The sequence below is a fragment of the Glycine max genome, chromosome 18 (genome assembly GCF_000004515.6).
Source record: "Glycine max cultivar Williams 82 chromosome 18, Glycine_max_v4.0, whole genome shotgun sequence".
Taxonomy (NCBI): Eukaryota; Viridiplantae; Streptophyta; class Magnoliopsida; order Fabales; family Fabaceae; genus Glycine; species Glycine max.
Window position 1 is genome coordinate 43957748 of NC_038254.2, and position 26163 is coordinate 43983910.

Here is a 26163-nt window from a genome sequence, read left to right on the forward strand (position 1 = left end):
GGTTTTGCAACTTCGATGATTAGTTCAAACTGGTGCCGCGAGTGAGTTTTTCCATATTCAAGTGTTACCTAGAGAGTTTTCGAAAATACAACCCTCTTTCCCACTTACTTATCACCCATCTTCCGAAATCAATGCCTTAACCTAACCCTTTGTGACTTTATTCTAGGCCCCAATAGCTCTCCCACCTCCCTGACAAAACAACCACGCCATCCACCTTCACCCAAACTCAGAACCCGTAAATGCCCACAGATATCGTTATCCCCACTTCCAAAACCAAGAAATTGAGCCCCAAGTTGATTCAATGTTGCAAAAGGGTGTTATTCGTCTAAGTACCAGTCCGTTTTCATCCCCGATCATCTTGGCCAGGAAGCACGACAGGTCTTAGCGGTTTTGTGTTGATTACAGGGCCCTGAATGGTATCATCGTAAAGGATCAATATCCTATACCAACTATAGACGAGCTTTTTCATGAATTGGGTGGTGCTTGTTATTTTTCGAAACTAGACTTACGGTAGGGCTATCATCGGATTCTGATGATGGAGGAGGATTAAGCAAAATTGCTTTCCGCACACACCATGGCCACTTTGAGTTTCGAGTCATGCCCTTCGGCCTATGCAACACACCCTCTTTGTTCTAGGCTACCATGAACAACATTTTATGGCCTTATTTACATAAGTTTATCATCATCTTCTTCGATGATATTCTGATTTATAGTAGATCATTTGAGGATCATCTCCAACACTTAGAAACAACTTTTTGAATCTTGCAGGATGAGCAGTTTTTCTAGAAATTGTCTAAGTGTTTCTTACACAAGAGAAGGTGGAATACTTGGGTCATTTGGTATCCAAAGAAGGAGTTGAACCCCTACAAGACAAGGTCCATGCAATCCAACAATGGCATGTTCCTTATTCCGTTAAGGCCCTACGAGGATTTCTGGGATTGGCAGGGTTCTATCGGCAATTTATCAAAGGTTATGCGTCGTTCGCAGCCCCACTAACTTAGCTGCTAGTGAAAGATAGATTCCAATGGTCCAATGCAGTGCAAGATGCTTTTGATACATTGAAACAGGTAGGGACTAAGGCCCCTATTTTATGGTTGTCAGACTTTACGCTTTTGTTCGTTCTCAAAACAGATGCTCCGGGTGTAGGCATGGGAGCAGTATTGTCTCAGAAAGGGCACCCAATAGCCTTCTTTAGCAAAGCTTTTTGTCCCAAATTGCTTAGATCTTCCACATACATTCATGAGTTGGTAGCCATTGCGACAACTGTCAAGAAATGGTGGCAATATCTTTTTGGCCATCGTTTCACCATTATCACGAACTACTGTAGCCTCAGGGAGCTTATGACTCTAGTGATTCAAACCCCGGAGCAGCATATGCATATGGCATGCTTGATTGCCTACGATTACAATATTCAGTATTGGCCAGAAAATCTAACACAGTGACGGATGCGCTCTCTCGCATATCAGAAACCATGGCTAGCGAACTACTAATTTTGTCAGTTCCACATTTTGCCTTCCTAAATGAATTGAAGCAGGAGTTGGCAAGTAATCTAGCATTCCTCGACCTTCAAAAACCCATTCCCACTCAGCCAAGTGCTCATCCAAATTATTACATCCAGCAAGGGCTAATTCTTCAGCAAGGTTGCATATGGTTACCCAAAGATATTCGTTTCATACCTACATTGATTACTGAGTTTCATGCCTCCCCATTGGGTGGACACATGGGTGTCACCAAAACTTTAGCTCGAATGAAGGATAACTTCATTTGGTCTGGGATGCACGACAACATTAAATGCTTTGTGGTGGCTTGCCGCAATTGTCAACATACAAAGTATGAGACTCATCGGAAGGCAGGATTGCTTTATCCGCTACCAGTTCCACTACGACCTTGGGAGGGTCTTTCCCTTGATTTTATTGTTGGTCTACCACCATATAGAGGCCACACTACTATCTTGGTCATTGTTGATAGATTTTCTAAGGGCATTCACTTGGCCATGCTTCCAACTCACTACATAGCTCATTAAGTGGCTATACTATTCATTGATTTGGTTGGTAAGATTCACGGCATGACCCAGAGTCTGGTTTTGGACCGAGACCTATTGTTCCTGAGTCATTTCTGGCAGGAATTATTCCGATTGAGTGGCATCACCTTGAGGATGAGTTCTACTTATCATCCTCAATCGGACGGCCAAACGAAGGTGGCTACTTGGGTCGTCGAGCAATATTTATGGGCCTTTGTTCATCAATGGCCAGCAACTTGGGGTAGGTTCTTACCTTGGGTGGAGTGGTCCTACAACATGTCCCAACATTAAGGCACGAGTCTCTCATCGTTTGAAGTTACTTTCGGCAAGAAATCACCCATGATTCCCCAGTACATAGTAGGATCCTATAAAGTTGAAATTGTGGATGATTTATTTTCCAATTGTGAGCTTATGTTTTCTAGTTTATGAAAGAAACTGATCAAGGCCCAAGAAAGTATGAAACAAGCTCCAGATGTTCACCGTAGAGACGTTAGCTTTGAGATAGGTGATTGGGTTCTCATCAAACTGCGACCTCAGAGACAGGCGTCTGCAACTAGGGAACCCTACTCTAAACTAGCCAAACACTTTTATGGACCATTTTGGATCATTCGAAATATTGGCAAAGTGGCTTACAAAGTGCAACTACCAGAAGATTCCTGCATCCATCCCATTTTTCATTGTTCTCTCCTCAAACACTTCCACTCGACTACAACTGAGGTTGAACCCATTTTGCAGTTGCCATTAATCACAGACAATAATCAACCTGTCATTCGACTATTAACCTTTGTCAACAGTCGTTGGGACAATACTACCCCTGCTCTGAGGTTGCTTGTCTTGGTTCAATAGGAAGGGTTACCACCTGAGGAAACCACGTGGGAATCTTGGGATGATTTGCGCATTCAGTATAACCTTGAGGACAAGGTATTTTTCGATGAGGGCGGGAATGTTAAGAGAGATGAGGAATAGACAAAAGCAAATGACCCAAACTCGAGGCCAAAACGGAAAACCATAACACCAAAATATCTAGCAAATTTCGTTACGGAATTAAGGAATTTAAAGCTGATCTAGCAAAGAGGGATTGGCTCATGAAGAGATGTTGTTAGTTCTTGTCCCCTATCGTGCGACACCATACAATTCTGCAATACACTATTAATTTTGTTTCTATTTTTGCATATCCCATTATTGCAAATATTCCAATTTCTGTTACAAGCCTTGCATTCTAGCATCTTCTGTAGGACTCTATATAAAGGAATGTTGTATATGTAATGGGTATGAGTAAACTAAAACCTCACTTTTCTTCTCTCATTGCTCGAAGGGGGACCTAGCCCTCTAAAGGCAAAAGCACCAGTTTGGGGTCTTTTTAGAAACTATTTACCAAAAGGGGGCTGTTTTGAATCTATTTACCGGGGGGTCTGTTTTTATTTGTATTGCACCAAAGGTAGAGGCGCAATTCAACGGGGAGCTGACATGTGGCATTAATTTGTTGTGCCAAAAGCTTTGCGCAATAAGTGTAGTTTGTAACCAAACGATTTTATTAACCTTTTTGGTTTAGAAATTGATTTGGAATATTAGCTTTTTACAATTTTTTGTAATATATGATATTGTGATTTTTTAAAGTTGTTATGTAACTTAATTATTATATGTGAGATTGTAAATGGAATTTTTAAATTGTTTGTGATATTTGTTGTTATTAATAAGGTTTTAAATAAATTTAATTATGTTTGAAATATGTAGTGTATTTTATATGGCAAGTTCATCATCCTCCTCATCCAGTTTTGATGTGGTACGTGGACCACGTGAAAATGATGTGTTGTGGATGCAAAAACAACATGTGTCCCAACATATTTAGAACGAGGATGCAAATAGAAAATTAAGAATGAGGCGAGCGATTCCAACTTATCAGGGTATAGAACAACCACCGATAGAAATTATTCCTCTGTTACAGCAGTCTGAATTATACACAGCAATAAAATTGTGTAGAATCAAAATCAATGGAGGAATTGTAAATGCCTTTGTTGAAAGGTGGAGGCCAAAGACACACACCTTTCATTTGACGTGTGGGGAGGCCACCATCACACTACAAGATGTGTTTGTGTTGCTAGGTCTTCCTGTGGATGGCAATCCTTTAATTGGCAACACAAATATTGATGGGATTGATATGTGTGAACAATACCTTGGAGTCAGGCCAAATGCTAATGCATTGGCTGACGGAAACACATTGAAATTAAGCTGGTTGGCTTCAGAATTTGCAAATATCCAGGACTATGTGGACGACGAAGAGCACCTCAAAATGTTTGCACGTGCTTGGATTTTGAGATTTATTGGAGATGTCTTGTTGGTGGATAAAAGTAGTAAAAGAGTCCCTATGAGATATTTGCAATTTATGGTAGCTTTTGATGAGTGCAGTACTTATGCGTGGGGAGCTACTGCATTGAGTTATTTATATAGAAAGATGTGTAACGCAACAGATTATAATGTTCAATCTATTGGCGGTTACATTCTCTTAATACAATTGTGGGCATGGGAACAATGCCCTAAATTAGTCTCATCGATTGTGCCTCCACAACAACAAAACAATCCACTTGGCTATAGGTACACAATTTTTAAATTATAGACTTCATTTATAATTTTAATTATTATTGTATGTAACACATTATTATTTATTGTTGCATAATTGTTATACAGATAGTTACAAAATAGAAATCCTCATATGACCAATGATAGTGTGGAACACTATCATTTTAAATTAGACACCATGAAAAAGGGCGAGGTAACTAAGTATACATTTTTCAAATGAACAATGTTATTATTTGTAATTATTTAACGAATTTTTAAATTGCATTGTAGTTTTTGTGGGACCCTTACTTCGAAGAAGTCCAAGCGTTGTTGAGTCATTTATGTTTTGTTGGGTCTGCAATCTAAAGATGTGTAGTGCCGATGATTTGTTTCAATGCTGTTGAATGGCATCAACCAGATAGAGTCATTAGGCAATTTGAACTGCAACAACCTATACCTGGCCCTCCATTGCAACCTAGCAATATACATGGCCTAACACTAAAAGGAAAAAGTGGACATAATTGGAGGCGACTACTGCAGCCAATGCTTAATGAATGGAATAGTCGCTATGAAAGACGGTTTCAAGAAATGCCACCACAAGTTGGGCCCCTCAGTGTGAATTATGAGTATATGAAGTGGTTTAGGCGTAAAACCAAATTGTATATCAGCTGACAACATGCAAGAAGAGGACTAATGGTATTTATTAATTATTGTAGGTCTTACTTATTTATTTTAATATTCTAAAAAGTGGTTATTAATACCATACATTTTCTAAATACATGTATTATTTAACAAGAATTTATATGCATGGTGAAATTATAGAAACAATGCAGTTCATGTTGTCCCCATAAGAAGGGTGTCAAATTTGGACGATTTGGCATCGTGCCTTGATAAGATGACTCTTTTAGTTGAGGAAGAGGATAGAATTATTGAGGCACGTGAAGAAGCTCCTCCTTCGGTTCCACAATTTGAACGTCAATAGTTTGATATGTTGGGTAGGAGTATGGAGACCCAAGGTTTAGGGCGACGTAGGGAAAGTGTGGATGCAGAAACACATGTTATTCTTGTGATGCCAGAGCGCCAACATGGAATGTATTACACACTTGATCAGTTCACCCAAGAGCCATCTCAAATGTCGCCCCTGTATCCATACCCATAACAAAGCGGAACTTCATTAGGTATGCAACTTTTGTGTTAATTTAATTTATAATGTCCATTAATATTGTATTTTATTTAATTTATTTATTATTTATTATGTTATATATTGTGATATGTAGATGCATATTTCATGGGAATTCAACCTCTTCTACAACCAGGATATGTTATGGCTAACTTATTTGGGTCTCCATCTCCTGCGGGAACCCCTTCATTTGCACATGGTTGTCTGATATCAACGCCTAACGCCCCAATGGGCCCTCCATGGACCATGCCAGGAAACATTCCTAACATTACTGGTTTATTAGGGGTAGATTTAGGTAATCAATTTTCTGCTGAGGCTGATGAAAGGAGGGGCGATAGGAGAAGGAATCCAGATCGACAAGCTCGGAGATGGGAGCGACCATGTGGGACGTCCTCCCGCCATAACACACATGATGATGATGATTGATTAGTTTTATTTTAAATTGTTTGAATTAATTAGAAGATGTGCGTAACAAAATTGAGCAAACAACATCAATAAAAATCATGAATTGAATCGGATAATGATAACTAATCACATGCAGACCATGACGTTAACAATTTCCCTGGTTAGATTGTAGAGGACAATTGCGTCGGTTGTGTCCTTGTACACCACATCTACCACATTTTTTACGAGTTTGAGAAGGTTCCCTCCAATCCATCTCATTCCTTAACCGTGTTGATCTTGGCCTTCCTTTCATACGATTAAAACTTGGATCAGGCACAAGTGTCCACGACGCATCAGATGGAGGAGAGTAAGCACGTAAGATGTGATCATTTGTGTATACAACATCTATGTATTGATAGAAGTTGATGCTGACAACACCACACACAATGATAATATGGAAACATGGATAATGGTAAGTACTAAATTGATCGCATTAGCAGTAACGGTCGTTTAAGTTAACTGACCACTTTTGTCCACCTCGTTGAGACATAGGATCATAAGCCTCCTCATCTTCAAACATTGTTCTCTGAGTATCATAAATGTGGACAATGTGAGAACAAGCCTTTTTTTATTTTTCTGAATCTCTTTCATAACCTTCGAGCAATAAATCTGACCGCTTTGTAATTCTTTCTGAGCTTTACGACCGCGGTCTACAAAATATTGTCGACATCTACTGTATGTTGACTTCACAAGGGAAGTTATTGGTATGTTGCGACAACCTCTAAAAACTTTATTTACACATTCAGATAGATTAGTTGTCATATGACCGTACCTACGCCCTCCTTTGTCATATGCCATGGTCCATTTTTCTTTTGAAATCTTGTCAATCCATGTTTTTATGGCAGGACTCAAATCACAAAATTTGTCAAAATTCCTATCGAATATATGCTTGCAAGGAGTGTATCCTGCACATTAGTCATTACCAATTTCAGTAAAATTATCATAAAAAATAAGATATATTATAAGTCAAATCTTACCTAATTTTTTCAACATTTGTTTTTGTTTCTCATTCTTGAACTTGTGGTTGAAATTGCTTACGATATGTCGCACATAGTAAACATGATAAGCATGGGGAGGTTGCCACCCAAGTGCTTCATTAGCAATGGTTGGCGTTAAACTTGCATGGCGATCATAAATGAGACATTTTATCTGTGACATGTTCATGCAAGTGTGCCAAAAACCATGACCATGCTGTTAATGTTTCTCCCTCAACCACAGCAAATGCGAGCGAAAGAACATGACCATTTTCATCTTGTGTTGTTGCCATTAACAACGTCCCACGATATTTTCCATACAAGAATGTACCGTCGACTTGTATGATTGGCTTGCAATACTTGAAAGCCTCTTTACATTGACCGAAAGTCCAAAATACTCGATGGAACTGACGGTATTCACGACTCACCATATTGCCAACTACAAAATCATCGTCACATTGTTGATAATACGATCCTGGACAATGATTTTGCATGTGTTTCAGCCATGACGAAAGTTGGCCATAAGATTCATCCCAATCGCCATACTCAATCATAATGGCCTTTTGTTTAGCCTTTCAAGCCTTTCTGTATGAAATTTTATAGTTAAACATACAACTGATCCTTTCTTGAATCAAAGAAATTTTCAATGACGGATCTTCTTTAATCATCCCTATGAAAATAATTATAACAAAAATTAATTATCAACATAAACCAAATCAATGATAAACAAACATGAATAATTAAAATAGTTAAAATCATACCTACTACACACGTAGCAATCAAATCAAAATCAAGTTTGTCATGGTCTTGTGTTATACTTATATTCAAACACGTGTGCGGTCCCCCCACTACGTAACTTTCCATGTATCAATTTTTTTAGATACAATTGCCCTCATATAAAAAGGGCATGGGATGTCATCATTTCGATTTGCGCAGCAAATAACATATTTTTGTGATTTTGATTCAACAACTTTAAAAGTTTGGTGCACCTTCATAACATATTGTTGTAGTGCATTTTTTTACTGAATTTTTGCTTTCAAATTCCATGCCAACAAATAATTCTTGGCCAATATTGAAGGTTGATCCCATATCGAAACCACAAATGTCTTCTTCATCCGGATGACTCCAATTAATGTTACTATAATTAGAAGCAGATTTCCAAAATGCAGTCCCACTTTCACCTGCAAATAAATCTTAATATACGGTTTTTTCTCAAAAGTATTTATAAATTAGATATAAGATTAAAATATTATAAGATTACAATATTATTTAATTAAATATACATTTTTCATCTGTGTCAGATATATCATCGATATCTTCCTCCTCATCCAACGAGTCCTCAACATATGAATTAGATATCATGTAATCATCATCGTAAGAATCATCATCTAAATTTATTGTAAATCTTTGAACTTTTGATTCATTGTCAGCTATATTATTCCCACATGATAGTAGTGAATTTTTCACATTCAACGTGGAAGCACTAGCAACATCTACTTCAACGCACAATTCAATGACACCCATTTTTTGTTGTTGTTGAAAACTTTCAATTATTGTTTCAACATCTTCATCGTCACAAATTTGCAATGCAATATATTTACTTGTAACTAAAAATCAACAAGTCATAGTAGATATACTTCCATTTTTATCTAATTTTAACTTATCACGAATTCTTTTTTTTAACCCATCAAAAGTTACACCACGTTTAATTTGAATAGCCTTTTTAGGGCCTTCAAATCTGATGTCGTCGTCACTTTGAAATATTCTTCCATTCAAATAAACCAGAACAATAATCGAAGAACTCATTTTTATAATAAAACCTACAAAATAAATCAATAATGTCATCAATAATTTTCATTAACTATAATAACATAAAAAATAATACAAATTAATAAAAAAATAATAAATATATTACCGATTTTCACCCCACAGAAGAAATATCAACAAAGCTGTAATAAAGAGAGAAAGAAAATTAGAGAGATGCGGAAATGTGCCAGAGAAAGAAAATTGGAGAGATGCGAAAATGTAGCAGAAAGTGTGTCTCGTTTATATAGGCATGTATTGCGCCGGTAGTAATGGCGCAATACGTTGTACTTAGGTAATTTGAGCAAAGGCTTGCTCCAACTGACATGCCACATTCCTTTCCAATTGGTCACGTACTGTCCAAAGCAGTCAACACTGTCATAGTCTGTCCAAAAGTGGTTGCGCCACTACATGTGTAGTAATCTATTGCGCAAAGCTTTTGGCACAACAAATCAATGCCACATGTAAGCTCCCCGTTGAATTGCGCCTTTGCTTTGGCACAATACAAATAAAAACAGATCCCCCGGTAAATAGTTTCAAAAGAGTTTCTTTTGATAAATAGTTTCTAAAAAGACCCCAAACTGGTGCTTTTGTCGCCTCTAAACCTAGGTTCCGCCTTTTTGTTTCCCATCAGTCTTCTTGAAAGATAAGGATTCCCCGTAATAGTTAAAAATCAAGGATAAACTGATGCAAAAAAGCACATTTTGACTTTTGAGCAATGTATTGGTACACTACAATAGTAAGATAAAGGTAAATTAGGTAAAAATAGCAATTTTTGCTTTTTTGGGTAATAGATGGGTACAATGAATTATAAGATGTCGGTAAGAACTTTCATCTATAGTATTATTAAAACTGATGGTAAAACAATACCTATTATGATAAATATTTAAAGTATCATTAGCATAATTAAAATAACAATAATAATTTTAACTAGTATTTATAATATAACATTATATATATTAATGCTGTAGTATTCAAATAAATATAAAGTAAATAAAAACAACACAAACAATGGATTTAGAAATATAAAAAAATAATATAACAGTAAATTAATGCTATAATCACAAAAGGTGTAAAAAATATAACTAAGGTATAAATATAATAGTTTAAAATCTAAAACTAAAATAGTAGAAAAATAATATTACAATAATCATGATAATAACTCACACGTAATAATAATTATTATAATAACAAAATAAAATAACATTATAAAAATGAAACATTTTGAAGTATTACTTAAAGATATAATATTTTAAAAATTGGCAACAAAAATATAAAAAATATTCAAATCAAAATACAACAACTTTATTGTATAATGTATGGAAATTAAAACTACAAAAATCAAATTCATATTAAGGTTTAAATTATCTTAAAATTAAGTTATCTAGAATAGCAAAATAGTTATGTCTTAATAACCGGAAAAAACATTATACTAAATATTTGAAATATCTTAAAGATAGATAAATGATAATAAAATGTTAATTAATATTAATATATTTATATATTAATATTATAATATTTAACCAAATTTGAAGTAATTATAAATAGTATTGATAATGAATATAAATAATACTAATAAAATATAAATATAGTTGTAAACTAACACTATAATTTTAAGAAAAAAAATTCTGCATTAATAATATAATAACAGTCTAAAGTCTAAAATAGTAAAAAAAGTATTATAAAAATAAACATAACAAAGAAATTACAAATAATAATAAAGTGTTACTATAATTATAAAAAACAATAAAATAAAATAAAAATTACAAAAGCAAAAATTCAGGTACCCCGTCAACTTGTACCAACACAATAGTAAGATAAAGGATTCCTAGCATAGTAGCATATGTCCATAAGCACATTTTGAATTTATTGTTTTGTGAAAAGCAAAATGAATATGTCGATAAGAACTTTCAAAAACTTGGTTAGAATGAAGAAGCAAATACACACCGTGGAGGAAGATAAAACAAATTTAAGATAAAAAGTGTTAGAAAGTAACTAAAAATATTTTAGGTTAAAACTTCTAAAGTTATCTTTAATCAATTTTTTAATTTAAAAAAGTTACAATTTAAATTTTTTTAAAAATAATAATCAAGAACTAATTAAAAAAATAATTAATGAAAATGTGACGTGTAATTTAATTGGCTAAAAAACTAACTGTATCAAAAAATCCCAAATTGGTTGGAGTAACAGAAACTCTCATATCCCAAATATAAGAATGAATAGAAAAGAATAAAACACTTTTGGTAAAAACAACAAAAAGGTTGGTTAGGAAAATTATTGTAAAAGAAAACAAAATGAAATATTTAATAAAGGAATAAGAGGATGAAGGGACACTGCTACAAAAAATCCGTTCAACGACGGTCGTCGTCGGCATTCAACGACAGTGAACGCCCGTCTTTAAATGCGACGTCGTTGTAGACGTCTGACCATTTACGACGGTCACTTTCCACCGTTTTAGAAAGACGTGATTCCTGCGACGGGGCTGACGTCACGGTCGTAGTTGAACCAGTGCCTTCGAAGACGTTGCGATGGCAACAACGACGTGGAAACATTCGGTTTTTAGGATGAGCTTTAAATGCAATGACGTAGTAATATATAACTTCAAAGATGGTGCTTACTTAAGCACCGTCGTTGAAGTTGTTGTTGCCTGGGGAGGTGGCAGGGGGTGAACGCGTGGAGACCCGGTGGGGTGACTCGTTGGACGATGACTGGCAACCTTGACACGGTGAGTTCTGTCGCGGGTGAGGAAGACATAGATGTGAGTGGGGAAATCTTCAACTTCTCCGGCCCAACCGTTGGGGGTGCCGTAGGAAGCAACAGCGGTCCAGAGACCCGAGGGAGAGAGGGATGGGATGAAATCAGCGAGGCCGTTCAGCACAACAACTAAAGCACAAGAATTGAGGCAGTTCAGAACGTGAGCCAAAACTCATTGTACCAGGGAATATAGATGAACTCTAACTAATAAAGCGAGATAGATAAAAATCAGGTGAACTCCAAATGTCAAGTTTTGGGCGTGAGGGGGTGGGTGTTAAAATCTCATATCAACTAAACCAGCAGTGGTAACTTTCTGGATCAGATTCAATTTCGTTCCTAAGAATTTGTAATCCTCAAGCTCAAAAAAAATAAACTTCTATCCTCTTTTTGAATCTCACAAATTTAGACTAGAGATAGGAAACACCAAGTGTAATTGCTTTTGTAAAACCCAATACAGGTCATTGTTTTTTTTTTTTCCTTTTTTGGTTTGAAGGTTCAATGTGTATGTGTCAAATATTGGAGGGGAAAGATGGTTTCTCATTCTATTTTAAGTTGTGACAAGCACATTCTAATCAAAATGTATCTACAGATCCCTGACCTTGTAAATAAAAAATCGCTCTTTGGAGAGAAAAATAGTTTCAAAATATAAACAATATAAATGGAAACTTAAGCACACAACCAGAAAGCTGAAATAATGTGCCAAACTATCATGTACGGCAACATTTACCTTGGTTGAAGAAATCTTCCCTTCCAATTTCTTACTTTCTTTCATGTAGATGGGTAGGCCACAAGCTTTGGAGTATAAAAGTTCCAACTCAGACATCTGGAATAAATAATTTTAGTCAAATTTAATGGACTGAAAAGAAGACTCAAAATATTACTACTTACCAGATGCCATTATAATTAGCAAGAACATAAATTGTTACTAGATATATATCAATATAAAGTTATTAAGAAAAGACATATGATGATTCTAGGAGAAACTACATTTGAACTCATTGACAAAGCAGTATCAATATCCTGAATTAACAACCTAGCTTCCTCTGCATAGTCCTGCATCAACATAAGTTAACCAAAAAAATATGGCAGAAAACTGCAACTACCAAAGGGATTATTGACAGCTTGTTAAGAGAAGCACCTTCAATTTATGATAAAGAGGTTCATTGCATGGTGCAGGAGTAAATTTCAGTAACTCATCAATGAATTCTAAATTAACTTTCTTGTCATTAGAGTCCCGATGACACAACCATAACTCAATTTTTGTTACGCAGCCTCTTATCCCTTCTGCCCACTTCTGAGCTTCAATCAAATTCTTTACCATGTCTCGAAACTACATCCCAAAAAAGAAGCAGAACTTAGTTAAGTATATCACGGTATGTATATACAGGAGTATATTAAAAAGTAACAAATAGATAGAACTCACAGAATCCATCTCAGAACTAGCCCAAAGAAATTGCTCAGCTTTCCTTAGTGTAGTAACAAATGCATCATGCAAAAAAACATTCTGAAGAATATTGAGGAAGCTGATTATGAACAAGCATTATGAACAAGCATCTCAAGCCACACTATGTAACAAAAGCCAAGGAAATTGAGGAAGCTGATTCCAACATAAGTCTCAGAAAACAAGCATTATGAACAAGCATCTCAAGGGAAGGCTCAGTCTTTCAGTTCTCTAGCAAGCGTGGAGAGTATAGGGGATCTTCCTAAGAATTTAGTGAAAAATCAGACCAATTGATGGATAAATACAACACCATTTGGCATTCTTTATTGTCTCAGCACCCCATTTATCTTGAGAATCACTATATTAAATTTATATTAGTAGTGCATTTATTAAACTTAAGTTAATCTTATATGTATAAGCAAATAGATGGATAAATACAAATTCCAAATTACTAGTACTCCACTTATTCATATAATCACTGTAGAAAACCTTGTCAATTCTTTTAGAGACTAGAAAGATTACTACTAAAGGCCACAGGATTATTGAATAAGCTAATTCAACATAAGTTGTTACAAGTTTTAGTCAGCTTATGCAGACATGAGACATGTATCAGTTAACCACCTAACTCTAACAATGAGCACCAAAGTCCACTTACATTTTAATATGATCACTCAATTTCTCCAAATTTCCATCCCTTACTTGGTTAAAAAAGAGTTACTTTCCCTTGAACAAATCAAGACATTTAAGTACATAGCAGTTAATTTTCTTCTCTTCACCAATCCATTAAAGAGAATTTCAATTTGCCTAAACAATGTAATTTTCATTATTGCTTATAAAACTGACAAAATGTCTCCTATGATATAAATTGTAAACATCATTAACTTTGGCATCAACATTTCAGCAACACCGACTAAATGAATCTAGCTGGCAACTACAGGTGCTCCCGTCTCTCAAAATCCCTTTTTTCTCTCCCTTACAGAGCTGCACAGTAAACTACAAAAACTATCAACATCTTTTCCTTTCCAAACCACATTATTAAGTATTCATTTCTGATGATTTGGTTGACTTCAACACAAGAGTTATAAGTAAATGAATACTGATTATACCTTAACATGGGTAGCAGCTACCTAAGATCTATTGCCCATGGCAGATAGATGCAACTAGCTTCTTATTTTCCATGAAATTTTTCACAAACCAATAACTGACCGGTTCAATGCCAAATATGCAGGGCATCGATCACCAAGTATAACTACAGCATCATAGCTCAGGGGATTCACACTCATGCCAACAAAAGCCTTTAAAAAGTATGTAACATAAAACATTACAGAAATTGTGGAAGAAAGGGGCCTATCCGATTCACCGGATTCACTTGAGTGTTAATTTAATTAGCAATCTCTCTTATCTAAATTTAAAACAGTAACTACTAAGGCTACTATACTCCTTTGCTTTCAAGATGCAATGGCCAAATCAATGTTTTCTCGACATCCAACATTGTTGTCTATGTTATCATCCCAATCATAGCTACATACTCCAATGCCTGTTTGGAAACTCGTTCAGAAACAAGAAATCACCTTTGTAATGCCAAAGTTATAACTATTAGAACAAATTACCCTCACACTCTTGAAGTTTTGTGAAATTACACATTATTATCTAAGTTATTGACACTAAAAAGCAGTATGTATCTATTAACTTCTCAGTAAACATGAAAAATCATATCTGGTGTGTGGAACCAAAGTAAAATTATATATAGTCATACATTCAAACATTACTTTGTTAGGGCAAGACAACATTTGCACAACAACCTAGTTACGACAACATTCCAACTTCAGTAAACCGTTAATAATTACTTCTTCAACACTAAACAAGACATTTCAAACATCGACAAGCTTACCTTGAAGACAAGTTGTAGGGCACGACAACTCTGAAAAGGGAAACTTTGTGGCTTGCGCAGTGGTGAGACAAGATGAGACGTCGAACGTGCGACAATGTACTACGCCCTTCGACCGAGGTCACAGGGGTGCGACGGAGATGCAGGCAAACGACAGAGGTCACAAAAGATCGAAATTTCAAAGAAACAGGGAAGCGGGAGCTCGAGCGCGAGTGTTTGCCGCGCAAAACATTATAAACCTCAATCTTAACGACGGTGGATCAAGAAAATGTCGTTGCCCTTCAAAATTTCAACGACGGCGTTTTAAAAAACACCTTAACTTACCTGCTGCATAACCCACAAAGACGTGCTACCCAGTGAACGTTGTTGAACGTGTCACGCGCCATGCACATGCCACATAAAATGGTAACATATTTACGGTATTGCCACCGCTAATCCAACTACGACGCGTCTGGTAGGAACGATGTGGATAACGCGTCGTAAAATGACTTTTTTGTAGCAGTGGGAACAAAAATAATGTTTAAGTGCATGTTTAAGAACCAATTATATTAAATGGAACTGATCTTTTTCCAAAAATAACAAAGAGTTACTTTTACTTTTGGTGTCTCAGAATGCACATATGAACGTTTAGAAGTTTTTTAGCCTTAATCCAAATACACCCTAAGATTAAGAATGGTTGTGGGTCACTCAATTGCTTATAAATTTCTTTAGTTTACCACATAGAAATGGAGAGTAGAGTCAGAGTGTAGATTCCACAATGAATTGTGACAATTACCAATTTATATCAATTTGGATTATTTGAGCAATTAAAGAATGTGAGTGGAAGTAATGTAAATCAAGACAGAAATCACATAAGACAAAACTAAACAATAACCAGAGAAAACTAGCGTGTGAATCCTTTCCTCTTAATCTTATGTAGCAACTCAATCTAATAGAATGTGATTTTTATAATTTGAATCTATCATATTAGATTAAGCATTATTCCTTAGGTTAAAATACTTTTACCCAAATTAGTATTCCCTTATCCCTTAGGCAGTATATAACATGAATAATGCAATGCAGACAAAACTTCCAAGGACTCAACGTCCACTATAGATAATTATATTTATTATCTTAACATGTATTTGTATATTTTCATATCAAATCCTCCATATAAAATAATACTAATAATTAACATTTATTTATCGATAAAAAAAACTTTCATACCAAAAGTTAGCAAACTTTTATAAACACATTTAGGCTTAACAAGTGTGCTATGCGGATTGAACTCACTCCTGGTCCTTAACTCATACAATTCAAAAGAATACCATTCTTTGTGAAATATGAATATTGATTCTTGATGACCGCTCACATGATAATGACTACTTTATGCCAAGTATTTGTCAATTTCTATGGCATTAGTCGGAAAAGTAGCTCACCAAATTGTCACATTATTTTGAATCTTCAATTCCATTTCTTTTCATTCAATTTTCTTTGGCTGACTTGTCTTTTATCCAATTATTCATTTGACCTGGATATATATAATATGTATATACAATGAAACTTCGTCATTCTTATATATATATATATCCAAATTTATTTTATCTCTAAAAATTTCTAATGATATTTTTATTTAAAATATTTTATTCATAAAATAAAATTATATAACAATTTATATAACTCTTGCTTGTAACAAATTATTATTATTATTTTGACATTTTTATTTATTTTATATGTACAATCTCTTTCTGTTTCATGGGCCTTGAATTGCGGACGTTAACATTTTGATTAAATCACTTACAAAATTAAATATTACAGTATAAATACACTCATGGCACCCAAAATCGTTAAAAATACTCAAAGATTGGTGTATACGACACGGTTGGCTGTAGCCAACTACGATCATTTCTAAACTGCAGAATTGCTTGCGAAGATTCGTAGTAATCTTTGTCACAAATCTTACAATTGTTTATTAAAGTAAACATGGCTTACGCATTCACTGATCATTGGACCCAGTTGTTTGTAATAATCAAAACATGAATACACACATGTGCAAGATTTGAATCTTCCATGGAACATTAACCCACACATGAAATTATCTTTCCATCTAGTAGTAGGTGAAAAGGTCATCATAATTGAATATTGATGATGGGCTTATTTATTATTAACATTTATTGTTTAGAATTTTAGTGTAACTTTCGTCACAGTTACTATAAAATACTACCAGTACTACTAAATTTCTAAAATTAGTTAAGTTTTTTTCTTCTTTCTATCATTAATTATGATGAGTGAATTAATTATTAGTCACTTGATAGAGTTGATCGTCATCTATTATAAAACCCAATACCTTTAACAACCCGTAATTGGAAGGGTCCTGAAATCGGCCAAGTCCGTAATTGCGTATTACAAAAATACAATTTTTTTTAATCATATTTTAACATGTGATAATTTTATTGAGACTAGTTTGACTTGACTTGATGCGCTAGTGCATTTATTTATCTTTTTACATTCATATTCATCAATATTTTTCTACCAAAAAAATATTCATAAATATTTAACACACTATCCTTTTCAGGTTAATATCGAAGATAATAATATAATAAATTAATAATAATATACTTTAATATTGATATAATATTATAATGCCAATATGAATTATTCGTAGAACAAAATTCAGGTGCAGCTAGGGTTTTATTAATATTGATATAAGTATAGTTTACATGAATCAAGGTATGAGATTTTCCTTTCTAAAAAATGATACAACTCTCCGACATGACTGAGACACTATAGATAAAAGGCACCACCTATAAAAAACAGCTTGACATTCAAATTAGTAAAGATTTCATTAGAATAACAAAGTGTAATAAAATTTACACACAACAATGATGTTATAAATTTAATTTATAGGAGTTTGAGACGATCTAAACTTCTAATTAAGCACGATGATGGATATTTGAATTAAATTCAACTACACTTTTATAGTAAAAAAATAAGTATTTGAAGTTTATTCAAAATAAAATTATTTATTTACTATTCACGTTGAAAACAATAAATAATTTTTAAATAAAATGAAATAGCAAAATGGAAATCTTATTATAATACTCCTTCTAGTTCATATTATAAGATTTAATTAACGAATACATCAATATTAAAAAAATGGTTTATTTAATTAAGAGTATTAAATTTATCCTGAATTTACATTTTTTTCCTTCAAAATTATCTTTATGAAAAAGAAAATACAAACACTAATGTTATTTTTTTTATTGTCACGTTATTTTATAACTAACTTTATTTAAGAATATTTTTATAAAAATATAATATAAAAATATTTTAAATTAGATCTTATAATAAAGAATAAACTACACTTTTAATTTAAACTTTATAATAAAATGAGAAGGGAGTAGTAAAATAGACTGATAAAATAAGTGATCTAATAATTGTAAAATAAATACACAAATCATTCAATAACCCTGGGGACAAAGTCTTATAATAAGAGTATAAGACACGACTCCTTGACCGACAAAAACATAATGATAGTGTAAAAATTAAGCTTTAAATTACAAAGGTTTTTGTTTTTGACAAAAAAATTACAAAGCTTAAACAAGCAATAGTTATAAGTCATTTCATCATCATTATAATGATAGTAAGATGCAATCACCAACAAACAATTTAACTTTTTTTAGTGTATCAATTTCATGAGCATTTTTTAAATTAAGAGAAAAGAATTTATATATTAATAATATAAAATTAAAATTTTACACGTGCTTTCAATCATACTTCATAATTAATAATAAATTTATTAATTTTTAAAATAATTATAATAAATTTATTAATTTTTAAAATAATCCAGAAAATAATTATAATTAGATAATGTAAAATCATTTCACACTTTTAGTCATTAAATTCTTATTAAAATAATATATCACTTATTTGAGAAAATATAAGTACTCCATATATGTAATTATATTTTTCTATGTTCAGATAATTATATTATGGTTTATATTCCGTTAATTAATGTTGGCTAGAAAAAAGACAAAAAGAGGAGAAACAGGTAAAAGGTGAAGTCAACCTTCTATTCTACTTTCTCTGGTTTGGCAAAAGGGTCCAAAAAAGGCTACCAATAATCATTTTACAAAAGCCTCCATCAACGAAGTGATCAAAGTTCCTCTTTTGAACCTTCGTGCTTCCTTCCACGATCCTTCTCCTCTCATCAAACCCCAAATGATAGAAAGCTGAAAAAAGGGTTTCTGAAATATCAGCTAATGTTACTGAGTGCGTAATCATTGAGATCTGCCTTCATCTTGGTGGGTTTAACAGTCTTTTACTCTGGGGTGTTTTGTTGCCCCCTTTTGCCCCCATTATTTTTAATTTTGCATTATCACCCTTAAAGTTTCAGACTTTGTTGTTTTTGGTTGCATCTGAAAGGCGTAACCTTTGAGTTTGGTCATAGGGGTGATTTTGTTGATGGGTGCTTGCTGGAGTAATAGGATTAAGGCTGTGAGTCCTTCCAATACAGGTCAGTTTTTATTATGTGCTTGCATCTTCATTTTCTTCTCTGTGAATGCTTGAATGAGCTAATTTTTCTTCTGGGGTTGGAAATGAACATGGAATAGGCTTAAAGTTGTTAGCTTTATGGATAGTTGTGAAGCCATGTTCATGTATCTAAGTCTATAGCACATGATTGAGATCCTTGCAAGTTAAGGCTTCTATGTTTTTTCTGATATGGTGATCTGTGTCCCATGAAGATTTGAGATACCCACCCATTGGATTGATAGACTTTAGGTTTGAGTCTTCATGAGAATTGTAGCTTTTCTACCCCTTTGAAATTTTCACTTAGGGTTGGTTTGGAATGGGAGTAAAAATGGGGTTGGAAAATCTTTGAATGGTTTTGCACTACTATTCCGTAACAAAACTAATTTATGAGTTTTTCACCTTTTTTAATACCATCAGAAGTAATGTTTTCTGCTAGGTAATTTTTCTGGAGAAAAAAAGTGTTATCTCAGTATGAGGGAAATTGCTGTTAAGACAACAGAAGGATAATTTGGGGCTTTTGGGATTCCATGTGAATTTGGTATTATAAGTGATGAGTCTTTGTGAACTTGTTTTTCTTTGTATTGATGTAGGGATCACTTCTAGAAGTGTCAGCAGGAGTGGCCATGACATCAGCTCAAATAGCAGGAGCTCATCAGCCTCCATACCCGTCACTTCTCGGAGTGAGGGTGAGATCTTGCAATCTTCCAACTTGAAAAGCTTCAGCTATCATGAGCTAAGAGCAGCCACAAGAAATTTCCGCCCCGATAGTGTCTTGGGAGAGGGCGGGTTTGGTTCAGTTTTTAAGGGCTGGATTGATGAGCATTCACTTGCTGCTACCAAACCAGGAATAGGCAAGATTGTTGCTGTTAAGAAGCTTAACCAAGATGGGCTCCAGGGTCACAGAGAGTGGTTGGTTAGTATCAATTGAATTCTTCTATGGATGCTTATTGCTTTGGCTTTAAATTTTAATTCATTGTATATTAACAAAATCCTAGGTAACTTTAAGCATTTATGGATACTCTTCCACTCTGCCTGTCTTACTTTGTTTTGGGGATTTTCAGTGGAACTGTATGGACTTGTTGACTATGAAACCGAAGTTTGATCAATGCCCAAAAACTGATTGAATAATAGTTGATGTTTTTCTTTTCTTGTTTTGTTTGACTCTCAGGCTGAAATAAACTATCTTGGCCAACTACAGCATCCTAACCTTGTCAAGTTAATAGGATACTGCTTTGAGGATGAACATCGGCTTCTGGTTTATGAATTTATGCCTAAGGGTAGCATGGAAAATCATCTATTCAGAAGTTAGTACCTTCTATTTTGGTTGAATATATAGTTCTTATTCCTTTCTGTTCCCCTTAAAAGAAGTTTTCTTCTCCCTCAGTAGCAATAGAATAATAATTTAAAGTGTAATCCTCTGAGTTCTAATGATAATTTTGCCTGAAATCATCATAAATACAGGAGGTTCTTACTTTCAGCCATTCTCTTGGAGTTTGCGAATGAAAATAGCACTAGGGGCTGCAAAGGGTCTTGCTTTTCTTCATAGTACAGAACATAAAGTCATATACCGTGACTTTAAAACGTCAAATATCCTACTCGATACAGTATGTACATAATTGCAATCTGAGCATGTCCCTGTTATGGTTGAAAATATGAGTTATTTAGTGTTCATTACTGAGCTGCTTCATTGCATGTTGCTTTGCAGAACTATAATGCCAAACTTTCTGATTTTGGGTTGGCCAGAGATGGTCCTACTGGTGATAAAAGCCATGTCTCTACTAGGGTCATGGGAACCCGTGGATATGCGGCACCAGAGTATTTAGCGACAGGTATCAACTGTGGTTTTGTCATATTGTCCTCCTAGCTTAGATTTCATCCTCATGATGTACTGTTTTGGTTGATAGAATATATTATCACATAAAATAAGATTTTGTGGCTACTTTCTTAGTCTAGTTACTCAAATTTTCTTAATAGGCATTTACACTATTCTATCAGAAGAGTTTTAAGCATCCTTTCATTTACACCTGCAAGTACCCTGAAACTTTGTGATTTTGCCGAATGCCAGTTACCATGGTTTCCCCTAGCATCATTTTTCTTTGGAAAAATTTGTCTATTCTTCTATCTTACATTTGATTGTCAGTTACAGAATTTGTTGCTGTATCGTGGTTTGTGAATTTACTAGATTTGAGCAGCTTTTAGTTTTTCATATTAATGGGCAAACAAGATAGTATTGCCTATTACTTTACATCACTGAATAATTTTTGTTTCGCTAGGTCATCTCACTACCAAGAGTGATGTGTATAGTTTTGGAGTAGTTCTTCTGGAAATGATATCAGGAAGACGAGCTATTGACAAGAACCAACCAACTGGAGAGCATAACCTTGTTGAATGGGCCAAGCCTTATCTATCTAATAAACGAAGAGTCTTCCGTGTAATGGATCCCCGTCTCGAAGGTCAATATTCACAGAATCGAGCTCAAGCAGCAGCTGCGCTTGCTATGCAATGTTTTTCCGTAGAGCCTAAGTGCAGGCCGAATATGGATGAGGTGGTAAAAGCATTGGAGGAGCTTCAGGAATCAAAGAACATGCAGAGAAAAGGCGCTGATCATAAACAGCATCATGTACGCAATTCCGGCCCCGGCCGTACCAATGGTGGCGATGGTGGTTCAGATGCCCCTAGAAAGGCTTCTGCTTATCCTAGACCTTCTGCTTCTCTCCTCCGCGGTTGAGAGAATTTTGTGATGCGGCAAGTAGTAAAGCATATAACAAAATTCGGAGGTTTAGGTGTGGCTGGCATGAACCATGTTTATGTAAGCAATGTATAGTTTGCTTTATTTCCATGTTACATTTTGTGCTATATATAATTTTTTTTTCTCGTTGTGGTTCTGATTGTTAGACATTCAAGGGTCTAATGTGGGTCCTTAAGGTGTTCATTAATTTTGAACCCTGTAAACAACTGCAACACTACCCATGTGGTTGATTCTCTACATTTTTATCTTTTGCTTTATAATATGTAAAAAAGTCTTCTCCATGTTGACTACCTGACTTCCTTCCCCACCACCAAAGCCTGTTGACTCTGCTTTTTCGGTTGTAGTTCAACCATTTTTTTAATCCTTTGAAATTCTTCTTAAGTCAAATTTCCTAGCCGTCGCATTTGTTGCAATTAACATATATCTGGAGATTTATTTTGTTATATGTTTCTTGAAAATATAAAACTAATGAAGGTTCGTTTGGAAGCCCAGTAGCATGATTTCTTAATTAATGTTCAGTATATACTAGTCTATTCAGCTGGTATCTATTTATTTATTCATTTGTGTATGTTCACACACACCAGGGAGAAATGTTTTGAAATGTTGAAATTTTGATCTAGACTTTGACAAACAGATTGCATATCTGCGTGTAGATTCATGTCCATACTTGAGGACTCAATGTTCATTCGTCTCAACAACAGTGCAATGATTTGAAAGATATGCTTCCTCTAGTGCTTCTTTCTTTAGTGTCTGAAAAAAAATCATATTCCTTCATTTACTGCCTCAATTTTTCTGAGCATATATTTATTTTAGTTTCGAGTGCTCTCTTCTTCACCTCCATTAACTCATCACATTACTATAATGTCATTCATTATGAACAAAACAAACAGGTGCAATTTGTGGTCCATAATCAAAAGTCAAAGTGTATATTTTCCATCACAATTTAAATTGAACTGATCAAAACCATATGTATCTTGGTTTCTGTTCTTACAAGGTTATCAAAATCTGGATTTCTTGTCGATTTTCTATGTATTTACATAATTGTTAACATGAAACAATCTTTCTTTATCCATAGGATTTGAATTATATCTCTTGATTCTCGGAACTACTGTCAGATAAAGGTCGGATTGTTTATATTTTATCTCGGTTAGGGATGCTCATGATTTGAGTATTTAAATAACTATAACCATAACTAACAAATAACTAGATTATAAATAAATATAACTATAATCAAAACCAATTGTATATAAGTAGTAATAATATGATATAATTAGTTATTTTTAAAATATGAATATATAATTGGTTATAAATAAACTAGTTATATAATAAATTATATTTAAAACTAATTATGTAATTAGTTATGAATGAATAAAAACAATTTACGGTAGAAATTCTTTAAATTAATACTCGGTAAATTAATAAACTTTCTAAAATAATAAATTTGTGTGGTCCCGATTTGGGCTAATGTAAAAAATTGAAAAACTTGATAAAATAATAAGATAATAATTTTTCGTGAGATCCCTTTATAATTTTCGGTCCCAAGAAAATAATAAATTAATAATTCATAAAAACTGAAAAAAATATATTACACTCTATTGAAATATGATTCAATAGTTATCTTTTTGTGTGCTTGCACGATTGTCTCTCTTGTACTCACACAACTCCACATAGTTGATTTTGCAACACCTTTTAGATGTGGAGCTCATCTTGTGAGATATGGTTTGAATACTCTAACACATTCATGTAATTTATATATGCCAAACTTGCTTAAGAATATATTGAACACATTTGTTCCTCTTGTTTACTGCACTTCAAAAGTCATTATTGATTTTCAATGCATATGAACACAGTAGTTACTAATTTACGTTGAGTCTCAAGGTTCGCTGCAACGTAATTCTAAGAGGCATAGACTAATTTGTTTTTTTGTTTGACATGTACAGTATAATTACTTAAAAACTCTTTAAATTAATAATTATTAATTTATCGATAAATTAATAACTCTCTAAATTAATAAATTTCTTCGGTCCTGACATTATTAATTTATAGAGTTTTAACTGTATTTAAAATAAACTTAGTTTTATAGTTATTTTTTTAAAACTATTTTTTTTAGTTGTCCTAACCTAGGTATATCCATCTTAAAATGCAAATTTAAATTCTGAACCGTATGATCTTCATCTAACAATTATAAAAATACGTGCAAAATTGACTGCAACCAATCCTTATGTAACCTCTTCTATTTTGTTTGACTTAAGAGATAAAATTTAATTTTCCCACCTTACATCAATTATTTGGAAAAGAGACCGTCTATCTTTAGGCATATAAAATTTAATTCTCCCTCTTCTTCCATTAAGTCAGCAAGTGTACTATTTCTTCACATATTCCAACCTTGAAGGCATCCATTCCCTATCAAACTGTAGACAGTCATTTTCCATAGAGTGAGGTTCTTGACAGTACTATCAGTAAAATCCCTCTCAACAACTCATTTTTTACTAAACCACGCCAAGGAAGTGTCAACTTCACTGTAATTAATATAGACCTTTCAACTTAATTAAATTGTCATATTCAACCTTCTTGCAATCCACGCCAAGAAAGTGTCAACTTACCTATAATAACAATCTATTTTCTTGCACGTATTTCTTTTTCAATGATGTTTGATATGAGTCATGACGAGATCAAAGAATGAAAGAGGTGAATGCATGATTTCCAGTATAACGGAAACGCCAGGTTGGTAAACTGAGCTGTCAGAAGTCACTTGAAACTTTTTTTTTGGTATGAACTTGAAACTAAATGTAATGACTAGTTAAAATTTGTTATTCATTGGTGTGCTGCTAAATTATTTGTCCCAAAACTAAAAAGTGGTTAATTCTAGTGGAATTGAGCTAAATTATTTGTCCCAAAACTAAAAAGTCGATAATTCTAGTGAAATTGAGCTTAATTCCTAAGTAAAATTTCATATTAGAATTTTGTAGATCAAAAATATATAATTGAATTTTTTTTACTAAAATAGTCAATTCAATTTTTAAATAGAAATTAATTATTAGTTCAAAGTTGATGAATATTTCACACTAATATTATAACCAATATCATGATAGAAAAAAAATTATTTGTACCAAAAGATTAATCAGATGGTAAATAAGAGGTTTAACTTAATCGAATAAAACCAAATTAAAAATAAATATCAATATCGAGACTAAATAAAAAACAAATGTCGTGCATAAAATTTAAATGACAATTTAATCACACAAATCGTTGTCACGTCAATTTGTTTTATACGTGTAAAGACAGCTATATTTCGTTTTTATTACTTCTGCCAACGACAATGACTAAATTAAAAATCACTTATGTATGCATACCAATTTAAGGACACAACATGTGGTATATGCATAATTTACGTGGGTTGCCTTTAGCTCATTACTTTGGATGAGAATTCATAGATAGATTATATTAAATATGATATTTTATATAAGACTTTTTTTAATTATTTTATTTAAATATTTTTTTTAATAACAAGGTATAATAAGGTGAGAGAAAGACTAAAATATCATGTGAAACTAATAATTGAATTTCACCAAGATCCCGTATCTTTTCCTCTCCTTACTACATTGTGCAGTGAAAATAGATTAGAAGATTCAATGACCCATACCAAGGGACTTTAGTTAAATATGATGCATGAATTATTGTATCTCTTTAATACTTGTCTTTGATGGCTATAAATAAATAAAAAATTAATGACCATTGAAAAATTAAGGGATATAATTAGTGATAATAAGTTTATTAATTTATATTATTTTATAAATTATCTTTAAAATTATTGACATTTATTCTCACAATCTCTTTTCCAC

The 26163-nt window shown here is 33.6% G+C and overlaps 2 protein-coding genes and 1 long non-coding RNA gene across 5 annotated transcripts; 2 read left to right on the forward strand and 1 right to left on the reverse strand.

The window, feature by feature from the left end:
- The first annotated feature begins 2476 nt into the window (after positions 1 to 2476).
- LOC113000210 (uncharacterized) lies at positions 2477 to 2866 on the forward strand. Its single transcript, XM_026126887.1, has one exon. The coding sequence runs from the start codon at positions 2477 to 2479 to the stop codon at positions 2864 to 2866; it is 390 nt and encodes a 129-aa protein (XP_025982672.1).
- Positions 2867 to 12476: 9610 nt separating this feature from the next.
- LOC102666715 (uncharacterized) lies at positions 12477 to 12920 on the reverse strand. The gene is made up of 3 exons (XR_419584.4): positions 12870 to 12920; positions 12719 to 12784; positions 12477 to 12554 (listed from the first exon to the last, which is right to left on the reverse strand). It is a non-coding gene; the product is annotated as an uncharacterized lncRNA (long non-coding RNA).
- A 6184-nt stretch (positions 12921 to 19104) lies between these two features.
- On the forward strand, positions 19105 to 22602 carry LOC100819620 (probable serine/threonine-protein kinase NAK-like). 3 transcript variants are annotated; one of them, XM_006601790.4, is made up of 7 exons: positions 19105 to 19343; positions 19465 to 19555; positions 20163 to 20485; positions 20741 to 20876; positions 21034 to 21176; positions 21278 to 21401; positions 21846 to 22602. In XM_006601790.4, the coding sequence occupies exons 2-7, from the start codon at positions 19504 to 19506 to the stop codon at positions 22298 to 22300; spliced, it is 1233 nt and encodes a 410-aa protein (XP_006601853.1). In that variant the 5' UTR covers positions 19105 to 19343; positions 19465 to 19503; the 3' UTR covers positions 22301 to 22602. The 3 variants fall into 3 exon arrangements, with proteins under 3 accessions (XP_006601853.1, XP_006601852.1, NP_001241128.1); XM_006601789.4 differs by having other exon boundaries at positions 19282 to 19343; positions 19490 to 19555; NM_001254199.1 differs by lacking the exon at positions 19105 to 19343 and having other exon boundaries at positions 19504 to 19555; positions 21846 to 22300.
- Positions 22603 to 26163: the final 3561 nt, after the last annotated feature.